The sequence below is a fragment of the Phacochoerus africanus genome, chromosome X (genome assembly GCF_016906955.1).
Source record: "Phacochoerus africanus isolate WHEZ1 chromosome X, ROS_Pafr_v1, whole genome shotgun sequence".
NCBI lineage: Eukaryota > Metazoa > Chordata > Mammalia > Artiodactyla > Suidae > Phacochoerus > Phacochoerus africanus.
The window spans coordinates 86,954,897-86,973,747 of NC_062560.1; the positions used below are offsets into that span (position 1 = coordinate 86,954,897).

Genomic DNA, 18,851 nt, shown 5'->3' on the forward strand with positions numbered 1-18,851 from the left:
ATGACCAGGTGGAACTCACCTCATTCATCCCTTCACTCCATCCCATAAATACTCCTGCTATTAATGCAGGTAAGACTTCATGGCTTGATTTTCTCAATGTTTGTTCTCTTTGTATGTGAATTCTTCAGATAGGCACCATGTCTTTTCATCTCTGTGCCTCCTAAACTCTGGCCACACTACACTTAATGTTCTCTTAATATGCTGGGCTTTTTGGTGACATCTGCCTTTGCACAAGTGGGTCCCTCTGCTGGGAGTACATTTCTCCCTTTCTCTGCACAGGCAAACATTTCCTCGCTTTTCAAGACTCAACTCAAATGCAGTCTCTCTGAAATCTTTGCATGTTCTCAGATAGAGTTAGTTGTTTCCCTCTCTGTGCTCCCCTAGCTTTCTGGCCAATCCTCAATTATAGCATTTGCCACAGTGTTTCATTGTCATTATCAGCTTACATGACTGCCCTCCTCTACCTCTTACACCCCATCCCCAGGCTGTGAGATCTCAGGCCACATATCATTTTTGTGTCTCCAGCACAAAGCACAATAGAAAGACAATAAACGCTTCATTGATCAATAATTAAATCAGGTTTTGATGGTACATGGTGGCCTGGGAAATACTATTGTGTAGGTCAATAAGCTTTGAGTACTTATTTTCATAACCAGTCAAGGCACCTCTGGGGAAGTGCTGGATTCACAGGCCTTTTCTAGATCGTGACTCTAGACCTCTCCTTGTCACTCTTCCAGGTGCTTATGCTCAACAGTTGGTGCATTGCCCGTCCTTGCCCCCTCATGAGCCTTGGTTCTGATGCAACCTCTGGTCATGCAGGGATGCCCTTCCACCTTCCCACGATGTCATGAATGGCGAGCAGTGGACCACTTCCATCATAGCAGCAGCCTCCGAAGCACCTGCCCCCAGCCTCAGGTAAGTGGACAAGAGCAAAAGAAAGACCTGTGGAGACAGGGTGGACACAGGATCTGTGGGTGTTCTTGCGGGTATATTCATGCTTCCTAAGGCTCAGAGATACTCTCCATAGACATGAAACTCTTTGGATAGCACAGAGCCTCCTCCTGGCCCATCTCTGTAAGTCAAGAGGCCTTTCATGGGAGGCATGGGCCAAGAAAGTGTGGCGGGCTGGGCAAACCAAAGGGCCCACGATGACTGAGGGGGTTGGTTTCATATCAGCCTCCTAAGGGAGGTACCAGAGGAGTGTAATCCTTCAGGGCATGGCCTAGGACAATCAGGACTTTCCTTTGTCTTGGCTTCTCTGTGGCCTCATATTCTGCACCTGCAAAATATTCTCTCTCCTTCCATTGGTTTTTCCTCCTAAGTCCCTAGTCTTACTTGCAGCTCCAAGGTTAGCCCCACTAAGAATTGTCTGAGCTTCATAGCTGCCTTACCCCTCTCTCTCCTCCTCCAGGAGTGGAGCAATGGGACTGTGTGCACCTGTCTGCGAATGTTGTGGAAGATGCATAAGAGGCAGTAATCTCTAGAGGGCGGCATCCTTTCCCGACAGTGAGGAAGGACCAAGGGAAAGTTGACAAGACAAAGGGAGAAGTATAACCATACTTTGGCTTGCCCTACAATGCTTTTGGGTCCACAGGCCATGGGAGTGTGTGCAAGTACTATGTTCTTAGTATTGCACAAATAGGCTGTGGTGCTAAGTCACTCCCAGGGGTGCACACAGCAGCTGAATATACAGAGAGGAAGAAGGGAGAGACAAAAGTGGCAGGAATGGAAGTGCTGGGGAGCCCATTGAGGGAGAATAATGAAGGGAAATGAAAGTCCAAAGAGGCATAAAATCTAGGCCTTCCTGAGCTGTTTTCGCACATCTAGCCAGAGAGAATTTGCCACTTGTCATAGTCTCAAAGCTACTGTCAACTTAGAGTCCTCCTGTGCACCTACCCCTTTATAGTGTGGAAAGATTGAGAAGCATGGATCCTTCCAGAAGGCTTGCCTTGCTCATTGCACAATGCCTCCAAGCTTCACCACTTAGGCAGGGGGATCTGAGGGCTTCATTTTGTGACCAAGAATGGTGAGACCAACCCCTCTTCTCGGTCACCGTCTACTTTCTTCCCTTCCTTCTCTATGGCCTTGGTTTTGTCTTAAAGTTTCAAGAGATGAGGAGAGAGCCCTATGGGGAGCCAGTGGTGAGAAGCAAATTTCTTGGCCACAAAAGCCAGAAGTAGAAGGCCATTGATAGGCAAAGAAAAGAATGATTATCTGTTATTTGCCTGTTGTCTCCCTAGCTCTGCTAAAGGGGGTTTGTGAGTATTAGGGGGAACTCTGAGGGGACAACGGGGTGGTGGCACATAGCAAGGGAGCCAAGTGGGGCTTAGGAAACCAAGAAGAAGCCTGGAGGGAATGAAAGGCTGACATGGGTGAAACCCAGCTTATTGTGGGCGCTTCCTTCAGAACCAGAACAACTTGGTTGTAGCTGGATCACAAGAGGCTGTTTCTAACTCTGGGGCATTCCCAGTCCGGTGGACTCTGTGAGACCGGCTTGAGTTCAGTTATCTCAGCATGAGCCAAGCTGTGACCTGGAGCTAGAGCCACTCCCTGCTCTTGGCTTGCCATCCCCTGCCATCCCCCATCCACTCCGGATAGCTCTATCCCGGATGGCTCCACCCCAGACCCCCCAGAAAGGGTCAGGCAGCTGCTCTAACTATTCCTGTAGGTGGGCCTCAGCATGGAAACAATGTGGAACTGTGGAGAGCCCAGAAGACTCTGTGGGAGATAAATGAGGATGGGAACAGAACCCTTTTTGGTCAAAACGAAGTGTTTTCCCTCATTGCTAAGGGGTGAGGGCCCAGCTAGGGAATGTTAACCTTTCCCCAGGCAAGTCGGCTGGAATAAGAGAAGCGTGGCCACCTCCAGAAAGGGCCCTGCCCCTCAGCCAGCAGCCTGGGACTGCAAAGGGCTCAGGGGGCTCCCTGGCACTGGATCCCTGCATGGAGCCGGCTAGGTACCGTCTTGCCCTCTCCTCCCCCTGCAGAAGTCCGGGATGGGGGAGGGGAAGCCCACAGACCGTCCATCTCCCCCTGGGCTTAGAGTACAGTGGGAGGTCTGTGAGGACAAGGCTGTCCTGCCTTTCCTTGCAAAGGCACTCCCTCATTTTCACTGCAGGCTTGGATCTGTCTTCTACTGCTCACCATACCAACCCTGGCATCCCACAGCTCTGTCCCCAGGTGTGCCTCTGAGGATGCTTACTTAATCAAGGATAGGGCTTATCTCCCAGCTCATTGCCCTGCCAGGCCTTGGGAAAATAGCTTACCAGGGGCTTGTCACCAAAGTGGTCTGACCCTTTCCTCCACCTCAGGGGAGGGGTGGGCTTGGAGGCAGAGTGAGTCCTTTGTTGTCTTCCAGGGAAAGGGACCATAAATCAACAACAGCTCTCCTCTGCGTGCCCACCTCCTCAGCACCATGGAATGCCCGGTCCCACTCCCGCCATCCTTGCCAGCCTGGGAGGGCCCTCCTGGCCCCGGTGTGGCGGGCCCAGTTGGGAGCGAGCCGGAATTCCCCAGGGACAAAGCCCTGATTCACCATCCTGAGCCCTGACATAGCCGCCCCCTCTGGATTCCTGGAGGGTCAGTAAACAAACAGGGTGACAGATCCCGCCTCCTGGCCTGGCTCAGCCTTGTCCGCCCTCCCTGGGAGAGCCTGTCAGGACTCTGCCTGTGGCCATCCAGGCACAGGGTCTGGATTCCTGTGGAGGGATCATCATGGGGCTGCCCGATCCTGCAACCGGGTTCCCAGGCAGCACAGGTAGGATCAGCTCCTGGGGATGCAGGGCAACTGACCTCATCAGAACTTTGCCCCAGAGCCTGGCTGCTCCCTCACTTCCCTTTTGGTGTGTGGCTGTGAGCTGTGGTTTTAATGGGATGATCGGTTTCCTGATTTGCCTGGAGAGTCTTTTTCTTTTTTTTTCTTTTTTGTCTTTTTATGGAGGTTCCAAGGCTAGGGGTCTAATCGGAGCTGTTGCTGCTGGCCTACGCCACAGCCACAGTCACGCAGGATCTGAACTGCATCTGAGACCTACACCACAGCTCACGGCAATGCCAGATCCTTAACCCACTGAGCAAGGCCAGGGATCGAACCCGCAACCTCATCGTTCCTAGTTGGATTCGTTTCCATTGTGCCACGACGGGAACTCCCTCCTGGAGAGTCTTGTGTGGGGAGAAAGTACGGTTTGGGGGGAAGGAGAGACTAGAAGAGGCTGAGCCACCAACAGGACCATGTTCTTTCCAGAAGGCAAGCAAGTAGACAGACAGGCAGGCAGGTGGGTGGGTTTTCTCAGGCTGAGATTTCCTCCCTCCACAATCCCCTGCCTTCCACCCCCTCCTGCCCCTGGCTGGGCAGGTCTGGCATGGCGCTGGAGGTAACTAACTTCTGAAGGACTATTTGGCACAGCCCTCATTCTCCTAAACCCCAGGAGATCCTACAGGGTGAGCAGGCGATGGGCTCTGAGCTTGAGAGCCCAAGGCAAGATTTTGATGTGGTCTGCAGCTGGTCCTCTTCTCTGTTGACTCTAGTCAGAGCCTTTGGGAGATTGGGATCCAAAATGGTGCTTTAGCCCTTTCTCAACTCATGGAAGATGAACAGAGCTCTTTAGGACCATTTCCAGCCTTCCCGATGGTGGCGGGAAATGTGAGTAGGAGGAGAGGGAGAGGGAGCACCAAGTCCTAGATTCATGTCAGAAGTAGGACTTATACTACTTGTGGTTTTAGGTGGTCTCTCTCTCCTCTCTCTCTCTCTCTCTCTTCCTCTTTCTCTGGAACTTTGTGGAGCAGCCCTTTAGCTTTCTTTTTTGGAATACTGGGTACACTGTGGAACTCTGGAGTATGAGCCTATGGCTCACCTTGAATGCCATGGTTGCCAGTCTTTGTGCAATTCTGAGCAGCTCTTACTTAACACAAGTGCTTCCAGAATCCTGCTTGGGCTATAGTCCTGGCAGAATTTACAATCATGAGTGATCATGATAGGAGTCAGCAGTTAAAAGTGACCGGCCTGGGAGTTCCCATGTGGCTCAGTGGTTAACGAACCCAACTAGGATCCATGAGGATGCAGGTTTGATCCCTGGCCTTGCTCAGTGGGTTAAGGATCCAGCATTTCCATGAGCTGTGGTGTAGGTCGAAGACACGGCTCGGATCTGGCATTGCTGTGGCTGTGGTGTAGGCCAGCAGCTGCAGCTCCAATTCGACCCCTAGCCTGGGAACTTCCATATGCCACAGGTGCAGTCCTAAAATAGCAAAAAAAAAAAAAAAAAAAAAAGTGACCGTCCTTTACCAAGGGAGGACCTTGCCATGAACAGAGCCACAGAGCCTTCATTTATCTCACCACTACCCCCCCACACACACCCCCAAACACAACCCAGGGCCAGCCCTTCTCTCTCCCTGTTTATACTTAGTCCATTCTTGGCCTGGTGCAGACCAGGGTGTGGAACACTCCAGGGATTACAGAGGTGTCTGTGTTTCTGTCTAGGTTAGAGTTGCTGCCGCCACCCCTGCACCTTCTCACCATGGCGCTGGGGTGCCCCGCCTAAGCCCAAAGCTATTCAACGGGTCTGTTGGTGCCGCTGGACCCCTGGAACCACCAGCCATGAATCTGTGTTGGAATGAAATCAAAAAGAAGTCTCACAACCTCCGGTAAGACCTGGCCCCTCAAACCAGGGGCTTGAGGGAGTTGGCTGGGATGGTGTCAGGCTCATCCTCCTCCTCTCAGCATGTGGGTCCCCTTCTTATCAGCCTCACCCTCCATTTCTCATCCATTTCCTTCTCTGGCACTGGGGGAAGAACCCTGGGTTAGAAGTCAGGAAACTTGGATTTGAGCCTCAGTCTTAAGTACTTGTGTCACCTTGGAGAATTGGTTTGAGTAATCTCTGAATTTTAGCTTCCATTTGTTTGGATTTTTTGTTTTGTTTTGTGGGAAAAAAATGACTAGAGGAATCATACTTGTCTAAACTATCTCCCAGTGTTGTTGTGACGATTCAGTTGAGATTGAAAATGTTTTCTGAACTTAAAAGCACTGATGGGAGTTCTCATCATGGCTCAGCAGAAACGAATCTGACTAGCATCCATGAGGACATGGGTTCGATCCCTGGCCTCGCTCAGTGGGTTAAGGATCCAGTGTTGCCATGAGCTGTGGTGTACGTCGCAGACATGGCTCAGATCCCACATTGCTGTGGCTCTGGCATAGGCTGGCAGCTGTAGCTCCAATTCAACCCCTAGCCTGGAATCTCCATATGCTGCATGTGCAGCCCTAAAAAGACAAAAAAAAAAAAAAAAAAAAGCACTGAGGTATAAATGGTCGATATAATTACTGTCTCCCTGTCTTCTTCTCATAACTGTCCTCCATCTTGGGAGATCGCCTCTGCTGTCTATCCCATCTTTTCATCCCTCTGCTCCCACCCATTGCTTATCATCCACCCACACCTCCCCAAACTAAGGTAAGAGCTTGAGGGTAATTTCTGTATCAGTTGTTCATCTTTCCTCCACCCTTCTCTATAGCACCCTACACACACACACACACACACACACACACACACACACACACACACACACACAGGGTTTTCTTCTCCACTTCCTGTCATCAAAGACTAAACTCCTGGCTTCCAATAGGCTCTGACGGGGATGAGACATTGTGGACGAGTTGAAAGAATGCAGGCTCTGGAATCAGGCAAACCTGAGTTCAAATCATACACTTAACTGTGTCACCTTGGGCAAATTCCTTAACCTCTCTGGGCAATAGCAGTGCCTACCTCACCAGGCTGCTTTGAGAATTAATGGAAGCAAAAGTGTAGGTAGACCGCTTGGTCCAGGTGGTAGGGAGGCAATGGTCAGTTACCTGTTGGCTAAGGGGATGGCTGCACACAGCCTGGGCTGGCTTCTGGCTTCCTAACACTTGGACCTCAGCTCATGGCTCATTTGTAGGGGAAGGCAGACTGAGATGATTATGCGGTACATGTTTTTCTGTATGTCAAACTTCTAGCTTATGTTCCCGTCATCCTTTGGGACCCCTGGGCTGCTTATATTTGTATGCAGCCTCACACACATGTGTGCCCACACTCAGCCACCTGACGTGCCCTTTACACCTATTGCATCTGCCCCCTGCTCAGAGGGCAGACTCTGAGAAGCCTCTGTGGATGAGCAGTTTGGCATGACTTGAGTTCCTCCAGGACAGGAGGGCAACCAGACAGCTGTCACCTCTAATGCCCTTGCTTAGTTCAGTTTGCTCCCTTTCCCAGCCTGATGTTGGGCATGCAACTGAATTAGCTGATGTCCGCCAAGTGTTTTAGTACCATGCTCCTTGTTGAGGTGCCTGAGGAGCCTCTGTGGTTGGGCCAGAGGGAGGGCTCCAGGGATTCTCCCGCTTCCGCCAGAGCAGCATCTATTTCATCTGCTTATGGATTAAGTTTCCACCTACATATTTGTTGGGGGAAGAAAGTTTTGCCACCTTAATAAAAGGATTGAAAATCACTGTCTTACCATTGTGTGCAGTGCCCGCCTAGAGGCCTTCTCAGACCACAGTGGAAAGCTTCAGATTCCTCTCCAAGAGATTATTGACTGGCTCAGCCAAAAGGATGAAGAACTGTCAGCTCAGCTGCCTCTACAAGGGGATGTGATCCTGGTGCAACAGGAGAAGGAGACACACGCGGTAGGTTTGAGTTATGGAGGAAGCTGTGGTGTGTAGCCTCTCCATTGGGAAAAGGTTTTTTTTTTTTTTTTGTCTTTTTAGGGCCGCACCTATGGCATATGGAAGTTCCCGGGCCAGAGGTCAAATTGGAGCTGCAAGCTGCTAGCCTGTGCCATAGCCACAGCAATGCCAGATCCAAGTCACGTCTGCAACCTAAACTGCAGCTCATGGCAACGCCGGATCCTTAACCCACTAAGTGGGGCCAGGGATCGTACCTGCATCCTCATGGATACTAGTTGGGTTCATTACCGCTAAGCCACAAGGGAAACTCCAGGAAGGGTGTTCTTGTGCAACACCCCAACAGACGGATACCCAATCTCTGCTTAGACAAATAAAGTCACAGGAACCCATATGCAACCCTGCTGGTCTGGGGGTAGTACTCCAGAGAATAAATCAAATCTTTACCCTCTCTTCTTTCCATCAAATATTGGCCTCCCTTAAAATCTTACCCTGATTTTTAATGGGGACATGGGAAAATGAACATAATGTAATATTGAATGAAAAAAACACAGGATATAAGACTATATACAGGTGGATCTCATTTGAATAAAATCAGTATAGATGTGTGCATGTATACACACATCTACAAACATAAGAACTATATCAAAATCTTCACAATGGTTAACTCCGAGTGATAAAATTAGAGTTCTTTTTCATTTTCGTCTTCAGAGTTTTCTAAAATGTCTAAGATTTCTGTGACATATATTATGCCTATAATCAGCAAAAGACAACAGATGTTTCTTAAAATGAATACACAATGCACTAGAAGAAGTGATATTTAGGCGATGTGACACCGGAATGCTGGTAGAGTTCTGTTTCTTCATCTCAGTACTGGTTGCAGACATGGAATCACTTTATGGAAATTCGTCAAATGTAACATTTGATTTGGGTACTATTCTCGGTGTCTATTTCAACAAAAATGCAATTAAAATTTCCATATAAATCTTGCCCATACTGGTTTTGATTTCTCTAAGCCCCTTACAGAGGATTTTCTGATCGTCCAGAGAACCAAGATTCCTAGCCCCGAATCCTTGCATTTTTCTTTACCTCATGGCACAGACACCCACTTCAGAATAAACAGACTTTCTAGTGTCAGAGGGTTACCCTTCTGCCTATAGAGAGGACTGCTCTTCTTTTAATTTGAATGCCCAAAGGTACAGAATCATGCTAAAGATCAATTTGCACTTAGGAGAAGAAAGGTTGTCAATTGCAGGATGGAATTGAAAGACTCTACTTCCCTATTGACCATGCTGCTAAACTTCACAGGCCTTTATGGAAGATGTCAAGTCTCGGGGCCCCTACATCTACTCTGTGCTGGAGTCAGCTCAAGCCTTCCTGTCCCAGCACCCATTTGAAGAATTGGAGGAGCCTCGTTCTGAGAGCAAAGGTTGGTGGTCTTCCTCTCTTTTATCTTCTTCTCAAGCTATGAGCCATTCAGCACTTCCTGCCCTCTCCAGACTCAATTTATCAGCCGTTATCTAGGAGGATAATTTTCTCCTAGGAGTTCAAAGTTGGAAGGGTGCCAGATTCACATGATAAGAAAAAGCAAAGAGAACAGAGCCTGGAGCAGGGGAGATGAATGTGTGCCCCAAAGCTGGATGTGGCTCTCTGGATCATCATGTGTGACCATCTAATGAGTCATGAAAAAGCAAAACAAATGAATGAAAAATTCGAAAGACTCAAGTGCATTAATATGACTCAGTAAATAAAAAGTAGTAGTATGTTCTTAAAAAATATATTGCTTTGGGGGTTCCCATTGTGGCTCAGCGAAAGCGAACCTGACCAATATCCATGAGGATGCAGATTCAATCCCTGGCTCCACTCAGTGGGTTAAGGATCCAGTGTTGCTGTGAGCTGTGGTGTAGGTTGTAGTCGAGGCTCAGATCTGGCGTTGCTGTGGCTGTGGTTCAGGCTGGCAGCTGCAGCTCTGATTCAACCCCTAGACTGGGAACTTTCCTGTGCTGTGGATATGGCCCTAAATATCAAAAACAAAAACAAGGCCAACATACTGCTTTGTTCCAACGTAGAGAGGCAGGTGACACTGCTGTAATCAACAAGCAAATAAACAACTTTTTAAAAAATCTAAAAAGTTAGGTGATGACATTTGAGAATAAAGTTGATTGTGGCTCTTTGATACTGACTCTGGTGACTTCTGGCCCCCATCCCTTGATAGCTCGGATCACTGTAGATCTAGGTTTAAATAAGGCAGCAGGGTGGGATTCATGGTGCTTAGGTCTGAGTGGTGGCCCAGGAAGCCCTCTTCTCCAGAAAGAGGCTTCAACCCTCTGAGATTGGCCAAGAATAGCTTGAAAGGACCCTTCCTTAATGGAGCCCTTTCTCAATGCTGTTGACCCTCTCAAGTTTACCTAATACTCAATTTACTACCCAGTGGGCCTCATAGAAAATCTCAAAAGAGCAGGACAATTATCTACTGCTGAAGGGAGGCCTAAAGGAGGAAGAGGAAACCTACAACTTAGGAACTTTGGTGGAAAAGCTGGACAAGTCACCCTAACCCCTCTTGTACTAGGTCTTCACAACATGCCTTCCTTCTTTGGAAAGAAGTGAGCAGCATATGCCAAGGCAAAATTGCATTCCAGTATCATGTGAATCGGACTCTGGATGATTTGCCTCACTATACTTCTTAAAATATTTTAAAATATTTCACTCTTTACTTTGCCCATTTTTTAAGAATATGAGGAAATCTTCATGCTATAATAAGTGGAAAACACCACTATGGTCTTATTTTTTTTTTTTTAGGGCTGAACACATGGCATATGGAAGTTTCCAGGCTAGGGGCAGGATCAGAGCTACAGCTTCTGGCCTACACCACAGCCACAGCAACACAGGATCCGAGCTGCCTTTGTGACCTACACCATGGCTCACGGCAACGCCAGATTCTTAACCCACTGAGCAAGACCAGGGAATGAACCTGCAACCTCATGTTTATTAGTCAGATTCGTTTCTGCTGTGCCACAATGGGAGCTCCACCAATATGGTCTCTTGATTGTGGTGGTGGATCCATGAACTTGCACATGTGATAAAATCACATAGAACAAAATACACACACACACACACACACACACACACACACACAGACTTTACGAAGGGCTGTCTGTCTCTGTATTTCTGCTGCCCCTCTGTGTTTGGCTTGACCTGACCTTCTGCCTGCCCTTGCAGATACCTCTCCCAGACAGCGGATCCAGAATCTTAGCCGCTTTGTGTGGAAGCAGGCAACGGTGGCCAGTGAACTATGGGAGAAGCTAACAGCCCGCTGTGTGGACCAGCACCGCCATATTGAACGCACTCTGGAGCAGCTGTTGGAGATCCAAGGGGCAATGGAGGAATTAAGCACAACACTGACCCAGGCTGAGGGTGTCCGAGCCACATGGGAGCCAATTGGGGATCTCTTCATTGATTCACTCCCTGAGCACATCCAGGCTCTTAAGGTATACGGGCCCCTCCCCTGGTTACAGTGCACCCCCAGACCAGATCCTCCTCCCAGACCCTGACAGTGTTCTTGCTGCTGAGACCCAATAGTTGGCTTTGACTTCAACAGAGTCTCTCCCAGTTTCTGTGCTGGATTTGGGGGCTAGTTTAGCTGAAGTTTCCTCTGTTCTTCTGTCTTCTGTTTCTCTGGTGTTTTCTGAGAGTAGAAAAGGAAGAGATAAGGACAACGGCCACCCACACCTTAGTCTGGTTGCCCTAATAAGTAAGAACCGAGGGTGTGCTATTAAAACCAAATTTCTGGGTAAGGAGGGAGGAATTGCGATGAATGACTCATGGTTCCTCTTTCCACTTGTCTATCTGCTGTGGGACTTGGGTCCTGGTTCTGCAGCTGTTCAAAGAAGAATTCTCCCCCATGAAAGATGGAGTGAAGTTGGTGAACGATCTGGCCCATCAGCTTGCCATATCTGATGTGCATTTGTCAATGGAGAATTCCCGAGCCCTGGAGCAGATCAACATCCGGTGGAAACAGCTACAGGTAGGGGAGAAGGCTGGAGTGAGCCACAGGAGGAGGGGGAAGGCTCAGTGTAACTAGGCTGGTGGGGAACTTCTCCAGGCCCAAAGGAAGGGAAGGGGCATTGAAATGGGATCTATGTTGCAAGAGAGTTGTAGAGAATTTGGGGCCAAAAAACAGGGTTTTCAGCCTCTAAACTGAAGGAAGTGATTCATCTCATATCCTTTCTGGAATGAGATGCTTTCAAATGTTGTAAAAATTAATATATATATGACAATTTTCTTTTTTTAATTATTTATTATTATTTTTTTCCCACTGTACAGCAAGGGGGTCAGGTTATCCTTACATGTATACATTACAATTACATTTTTCCCCCAGCCTTTCTTCTGTTGCAACATGAGTATCTAGACAAAGTTCTCAATGCTATTCAGCAGGATCTCCTTGTAAATCTATTCTACAGTTTTCTTTTTAAAGTAAAAAAAAAATCTGAGAAGGGCTTGTCTATGAGTAGGCACTCAGGGTTGACAGGGACAGATGAAGAGTGACTCTGCTCTGGAATTAAGGATGCTCCTCTCTGACCTGTGCAAGTGCCATGGGAGGGCTAGGACTTGGGTGAATGGTGGGAGGAGCTGGAACTGGAGAAGAGCCAGCCTCTGAGGGAATTCACAAAGATTGCCCGATGCACCTGGAAAACCCACTCTAAATGTCTGGAATGAATCCACTGACTTCCTGTGTGTTTTTTCCATAGGTGTCAGTTGGCGAGAGGCTTAAGCAGCTCCAGGATGCCCACCGGGACTTTGGGCCTGGGTCACAGCACTTCCTCTCCTGTATGTTCTACAAACTGGACTTCACTTGGTAGAACCTCAGCCGCTTTCCAAGAGAGTCTACTGTTGTCCTTTGAGGGCCTGGTGGGAGCCCAGTATACCTTGGAGTCTAAGAATCAGTAGGATAAAGCAGCAGTGTAGTGGTTAGAAGGATAAGCCTTAAGTCAAAGAGAGGTAGATCTGAGTCACGGCTCCTTGACTTTATAGCTGTGCCAGCTTGAAAAACATATCTTAACTTTTCTGAACCTCAATTTTCCTGTATATAAAAAGAAGAGGGAAATGTTATCTAGCTCATAGAATTATGTGAATTAAATGACTTTATTTTTCTAACAGTATTTATTGATGGGCTGCTGTGGGCCAGGTATGATTCTAGGCACTGGGGTGATGAAACAGACAAAAAAATCCTTGGACTTGGAGCTTACATTCTACTGGAGGAAGCCAGACCATAAACAAATAAGTTATATGTGTGTGTGTGTGTGTGTGTGTGTGTGTGTGTGTGTGTACACACATATATACACACACACATATATATATTGACCATGTATAGGCCCTATATATATATATGGTCAATTTGTGACAAATACAATGGAAAAAAGGTAAATCAGTGGAGGCGTGAATTAGGGGGTGCTGGACTTAATGGGAGATGCATTGCAATTTTGAATAGGGTGATCAGGAGAGGCATCACGGAGAGGGTGGCAAATGAGTGGAAACCACAAGGAGGTGAGGGGATGAGCCATGTGGATATCCGAGGGAAGAGCAGACTAGGCAAAAGGAACAGTTTCTAGGATCCTAAGGCAGGGTCATGCCTGAGAAACTGCAAGTAGGCTGGCATAAAAGTGAGTAACAAAGTCAGAGTAGTAGCAGGAGGCCAGCACATGGAGGGCCTAGAGGGCTCTGGTAAGAACTTGGGATTTTATTTCGAATGGAATGGAGAGCCATTATAGGGGTTTGAGCAGAGGGATGACATAATCTGACTTATGTTTCAACAGAGTCACAGTGCTTGGGGGCAAGTGTAAGAGCAGGTTGCAACACTTGAGATAAGGAATGATGGTGACCCAGATCAGAGTGGTAGCAGTGGAAATGGTGGGAATGTACAGGTAGAAAAATTCGATATGCACACAAAGCATTCAGCAGTGTATCTGGCACACAGTAGGAACCCAATAAATGTTTCTTTTTTCTTTGTCTTTTTTTTTTTCTTTTCTTGCTGAGGCATATGAAGGTTCCCAGGCTAGGGGTCCAATCGGAGCTACAGCTGCCGGCCTATGCCATGGCCACAGTGACATCAGATTCAAGTCACATCTGCGACCTATAGCTCACAGCAACGCCGGATCCTTGACCCACTGAGTGAGGCCAGGGATCAAACCCGTAACCTCATGGTTCCTAGTCTGATTAGTTTCTGCTGTGCCACGACAGGAACTACAGGAACCCAATAAATGTTAATGGCATTAGAACTATTGAATTATAATCACTGGCCTGCAGCTGTACTCACAGAGGGCTCTCACACCGAGGGAAACTGCAATGGGGAGGTAGGCCAATGACTGAGTTTCTCTTGCAAGATCTGGAGGTTAAAAACATGGAGCCAAGAGAGGAATCCTTTTCCATAGTTCCTCACCAGAGAGGAATGGGCAGTCCCATGCCCCATTGTCACACAGGACTGAAAAACTTGACCTTCTCTGGGGAGTGCTTTGAGCCCCATGAGAAATTAGGGCCCACTTCATATCTACAGCAGCACACCAGCTGCCTGAGCTGAACATATAAAATGGCAGCCTGCTCAGGGAGAAGACCAGCAGGATGGCCAAGGCCAGATATTCCTGTTCATGCCTTTGTCATGTCTCTAGCACTTAAGGGTATTGGTGACAAACTTTTCTCCTTCCCTCACCCTAACATCAGGAAGAGAAGCGCGTTCATTATAAGCGTTTGCCCCAGAGTTCCTGTTATGGCTCAGCAGGTTAAGAACCCGATATGGTCTTTGTGAGGATGCAGGTTCAATCCCTAGCCCCACTCAGTGGATTAAGGATCTGATGTTGCCCTGGGCTGCAATGAGATCTGGTGTGGCTATGGTGCAGTCCGGCAGCTGCAGCTCCAATTCAACCCCTAGCCTAGGAACTTCCATATCCTGCAGGTGTGGCCCTAAAAAGAAAAAAGAAATGTTTGCCCCATTCTTGGCAGCTGTTAAGAGCTGGCAATAAGAGTCAGGCATCCCCTTTTGGGCTATTTCTCTGGGAGGATAGAACAGAGGAGTTACTGGGGGCATGGAGAGCATTAGTGGCCAGCTTCTTTCTCTTTCTTTTCTCTCTCACCAGCCTCTGTTCAAGTGCCCTGGGAAAGAGCAATTTCACCCAATAAAGTTCCCTACTACATCAAGTGAGTGGGCATCTGAATCAGAAATGGGTCAGTCACCTGCCCACCCTGTCCCCTGTCCTTCGCCTGTCTTTTTTTTTTTTTTTTTTTCCTACCAATCACTCTCATCCCGTTTCTGTGGGGATTCCTCCATCCAGTCCAGTGTTTTCTCCTATTCATCTCAAGAACTCAAGACTCTACATGGGTAAAGGTGAACCTTGTGCTTTGGGATCTTCAGGGTTCACTCTCAGACCTGCTGCTTCTTGCATACAACTTATCACTGAGTGATATACTCGTGTGTGGGGGGTGTGGAGCAGGGGGTGGTATGGACCTTGGCGCTATTGATGCTTTTGTTTGTAGTCACCAGGCTCAGACCACATGCTGGGACCATCCCAAGATGACTGAATTATACCAAACCCTAGGTAAGAATTCAAGGTTCCTGTATAGGGTGGGGATCTATACACTTGCCTTTGACCTATAAGAATAGAAGGCAGCAGTGTTCTATTCTATTCAGTTGGCTGTGTGTGTGTGTGTGTGTGTGTGTGTGTGTGTGTCTATATAACAACATAAGCATTTTATTTTTCATTAAGCTTCTTAGTTTCTTAGTATCACAATGGAATGATGAGAAAACAAGAACAACAACAAAAAACCCCATGAGTCTGCAAATCTCTGACTATATACATACCATAACCTTTATCCATTCATCTGTCAATAGGCATTTAGGTTGTTTTCATGTCTTGGCTATTGTAAATAATGCTGTGATGACCATAGGAGTGCATAAATCTTTTTTGAATTAGTGTTTGCTTATCCTTTGAGTAAATACCCAGAAGTGGGATAGCTGGACACACACACACACACACACACACACACACAAAAACACACAATAGAACACTACTCAGCCATAAAAAAGATGAAATATTGCCATTTGTGACAACACAGATGGACCTTGAAGATATTGTGCTAAGTGACATATGTCAGATGGAGAAAGACAAATACTCATATGTGGAATATAAAAAAAATGGATAAACAAAAAAACGAACAAACCAAGTAAAAACAAACACATGAGAACAGGGTAGTGATTAAAGAGAGGGAGGCATGGGGGAGGGTGAAATGGGTAAAGGGGATCAACTGTATGTTGATAAATGGAAATTAAGTTTTTGGTGGTGAGCACACAGTGGTGTATACAGAAATAGAAATAAAACATTGTGCACATGAAACATATAATGTTACAAACCAATGTTACCTCAGTAAGAAATAAATTAAGTAGTTTCTTGGTGGCCTAACAGTTGAGAAATTGGCATTGTCACTGCTGTGGCTTGGGTTTGATCCCTGGTCTAGGAACTTCCACATGCCTCTGATGCAGCCAAAAAAAAAAAAAAAAAAAAGAATAGAAGGGCATCCCATTCAACAAGCAGGTGAGGGTAGAAGTGAGTCCTTGTCCTTTTTCCAGCATCCTTCCTTCCTTTCCTCTCTGCATCTCCTTCAACTGGAAGCTCTATACTCCCCTTAAATGATTTTATCATCACATTAAGGCATCATGCTTATAGGTGTGAACTAGATCTGCTTTGAAAGACACTATCCAGGTGATGATGAGTGTGACTCTCGTGTGCTTCATCTTTGGCTTCTAAAAGAGGCTCATTATTTTTTTTTTGTCTTTTTTTTTTGCCATTTCTTGGGCCGCTCCCATGGCATATGGGCATTCCCAGGCTAGGGGTCAAATCGGAGCTGTAGCCAATGGCCTACACCAGAGCCACAGCAACGCGGGATCCGAGCAGTGTCTGCAACCTACACCACAGCTCACAGCAACCCCGGATTGTTAACCCACTGAGCAAGGGCAGGGATTGAACCCGCAACCTCGTGGTTCTTAGTCGGATTCATTAACCACTGCGCCACGACGGGAACTCCCTGGCTCATTATTATGTTGTAAATTTTACCCATGTTGATGCATGTGATCAATATGCATGTTCATTCATTTTCATTGCTGTGGAGTGTTCCATTGTATATGCCACAGTTTCCTTATCCATTCCACTGTTGATGGACATCTGGGTCCTTTCTAATTTGGAGCTAAAAAATCAGGGCTGCTTGGTGAAAAAAAGTGTGAAAATCATTGCTCCAGGATATATAGTTGGCTGGGTTGTAGAATATATGGATGTTCAGTTTTACTAGGTAATATCAAGGTGTTTTCCAAGGTGATGGTATCGGTTTACACTTCCACCAGCCATTCTCGTTCATCCATTTCTGTGCTGACACTTGTTATTGTCAGACTTTTATATTTTGCTGTAACATGGTATCTTGTTGTGGTTTTAATTTGAATTTCCCTGATCTGAGTGGATCTCTTTCCATTCTTTGCAGCTGATCTGAACAACATTAAGTTCTCAGCTTACCGCACTGCCATGAAACTCCGCAGAGTCCAGAAGGCATTGCGTCGTAAGTCTCCTGTCATACTTCATCCCACTCCTAATCTTCCTCTTATGTTGGCTGTTTCTCACTTTCATTCCCCCTTGGCCAGAGTTGTTGATTGGCTTGATAGGGACTCTCCAAACACTAGGATATGCTGGCTGTGGACATCTGATCTTTCCAGGGCCCTTCTATTCTCCCCAACCCCCAGACTTGTTTCCAAATTACCCCACAGTTTTCCTGTTCCTTGACCCTTCTTCCCTGCCCAACATGGATAATGAAGCAACTGTTTTATGGCAAGAAGTATCTCAAACAGAAACAGATCATGGACATGGAGGATATACTTGTGTTTGCTAGGGGGGAAGGAGAGGGAGTGGGATGGACTGGGAGTTTGGGATTAGTAGATGCAAACTGTTGCATTTGGAGTGGATAAGCAATGAGATCCTGCTGTATAGCACAGGGAACTATATCCAATCACTTGTGATGGAACAGGATGGAGGATAATGTGAGAAAAAGAATATATATATATGTATATATATAACTGAATCACTTTGCTGTACCACAGAAATTGGCAGAACGTTTTAAATCAACTATAATAAAAAAAAATGAAGTATCTCAGCAAATGGTTTGGAGCCACTGGAGGCTTGTGTTCTTTCACCATCTTGGGATTTTTGGATGTAGCAGCAGAACTATTAAAGCAAATGTCAGTGGTTAGGGGATAACCTGTCTATAGATATAATGTGCCTTCTGTCTTTTATCAGAGACATTGTCCATTCACTCTTCCTGGCTCAGATGTATCTGGCTAGGTTGATAAGTAAAAAGTCCTCCTAAGGAGGTCCTGTTGTGGCTCCACGGGTTAAGGATGTGATGTTGTCTTTGTGAGGATGCAGATTCAATCCCTGGCCTTGCTCAGTGGATTAAGGATCCGGCGTTGCTGCAAGCTGCAGCTTTGGTTGCAAATGTGGCTCAGATCCAGTGTTGCCATTGCTGTGGTGTAGGAAGCAGCTGCAGCTCCTATTCAACTCCTAGCCCAAGAATTTCCATATGCTGCAGGTGCAACCCTACAAAAAAAATTTTTTTTAAAAGTCCCCCTGAGATATATCACATTTACCTAGGCATACCTGAGCCTTCATAACCAGTGTCTAAGTTCTGAGATTAAGGTTCACAGACAAACCTATTTGCAGTTGAAAAGCATGTAAAGACAGAAAAACTTGAACATGTTATTTGACCCTGGGAGTTTACCCAAATCCCACCATCTTCTTGAAACCGATGTCAAAGAACATACAGGTCTAGAAACATTTTTTGTTTGTTTGTTTGTTTGTCTTTTGTCCTTTTAGGGCTGCACCCATGGCATATGGACGTTCCCAGGTTAGGGGTCTAATCAGAGCTGTAGCCGCCGACCTACACCACAGCTCATGGCAACACCGGATCCTTAACCCACTGAGCGAGGCCAGGGATCAAACCTGCAACCTCATGGTTCCTAGTCGGATTCGTTTCCACTGTGCCACGACAGGAACTCCCCGGTTTAGAAACATTTTGAATTGACTTAGGGGGCCCTTTGTTGCCTTCTCCCTACTTCAGTTGAGGGTCTTGGTAAAGAGCAAGCTTGTTTCATACTTAGAAATGGTTAGTCTGGAGACTGAGTCAAA

General features: G+C 46.9%; 1 protein-coding gene across 1 annotated transcript in view; it reads left to right on the forward strand.

Moving 5' to 3' along the window:
* Positions 1-743: 743 nt before the first annotated feature.
* DRP2 (dystrophin related protein 2) overlaps positions 744-18,851 on the forward strand; it is a 34,530-nt gene continuing 16,422 nt past the window's right edge. Inside the window, exons 1-10 of the mRNA XM_047764584.1 lie at positions 744-915; positions 5,473-5,636; positions 7,488-7,644; positions 8,950-9,070; positions 10,861-11,129; positions 11,519-11,665; positions 12,390-12,468; positions 14,769-14,829; positions 15,166-15,227; positions 17,158-17,232. Coding sequence (XP_047620540.1) covers positions 799-915; positions 5,473-5,636; positions 7,488-7,644; positions 8,950-9,070; positions 10,861-11,129; positions 11,519-11,665; positions 12,390-12,468; positions 14,769-14,829; positions 15,166-15,227; positions 17,158-17,232 — 1,252 coding nt within the window. The 5' untranslated portion in view covers positions 744-798. The remainder of the gene's footprint in view (positions 916-5,472; positions 5,637-7,487; positions 7,645-8,949; positions 9,071-10,860; positions 11,130-11,518; positions 11,666-12,389; positions 12,469-14,768; positions 14,830-15,165; positions 15,228-17,157; positions 17,233-18,851) is intronic.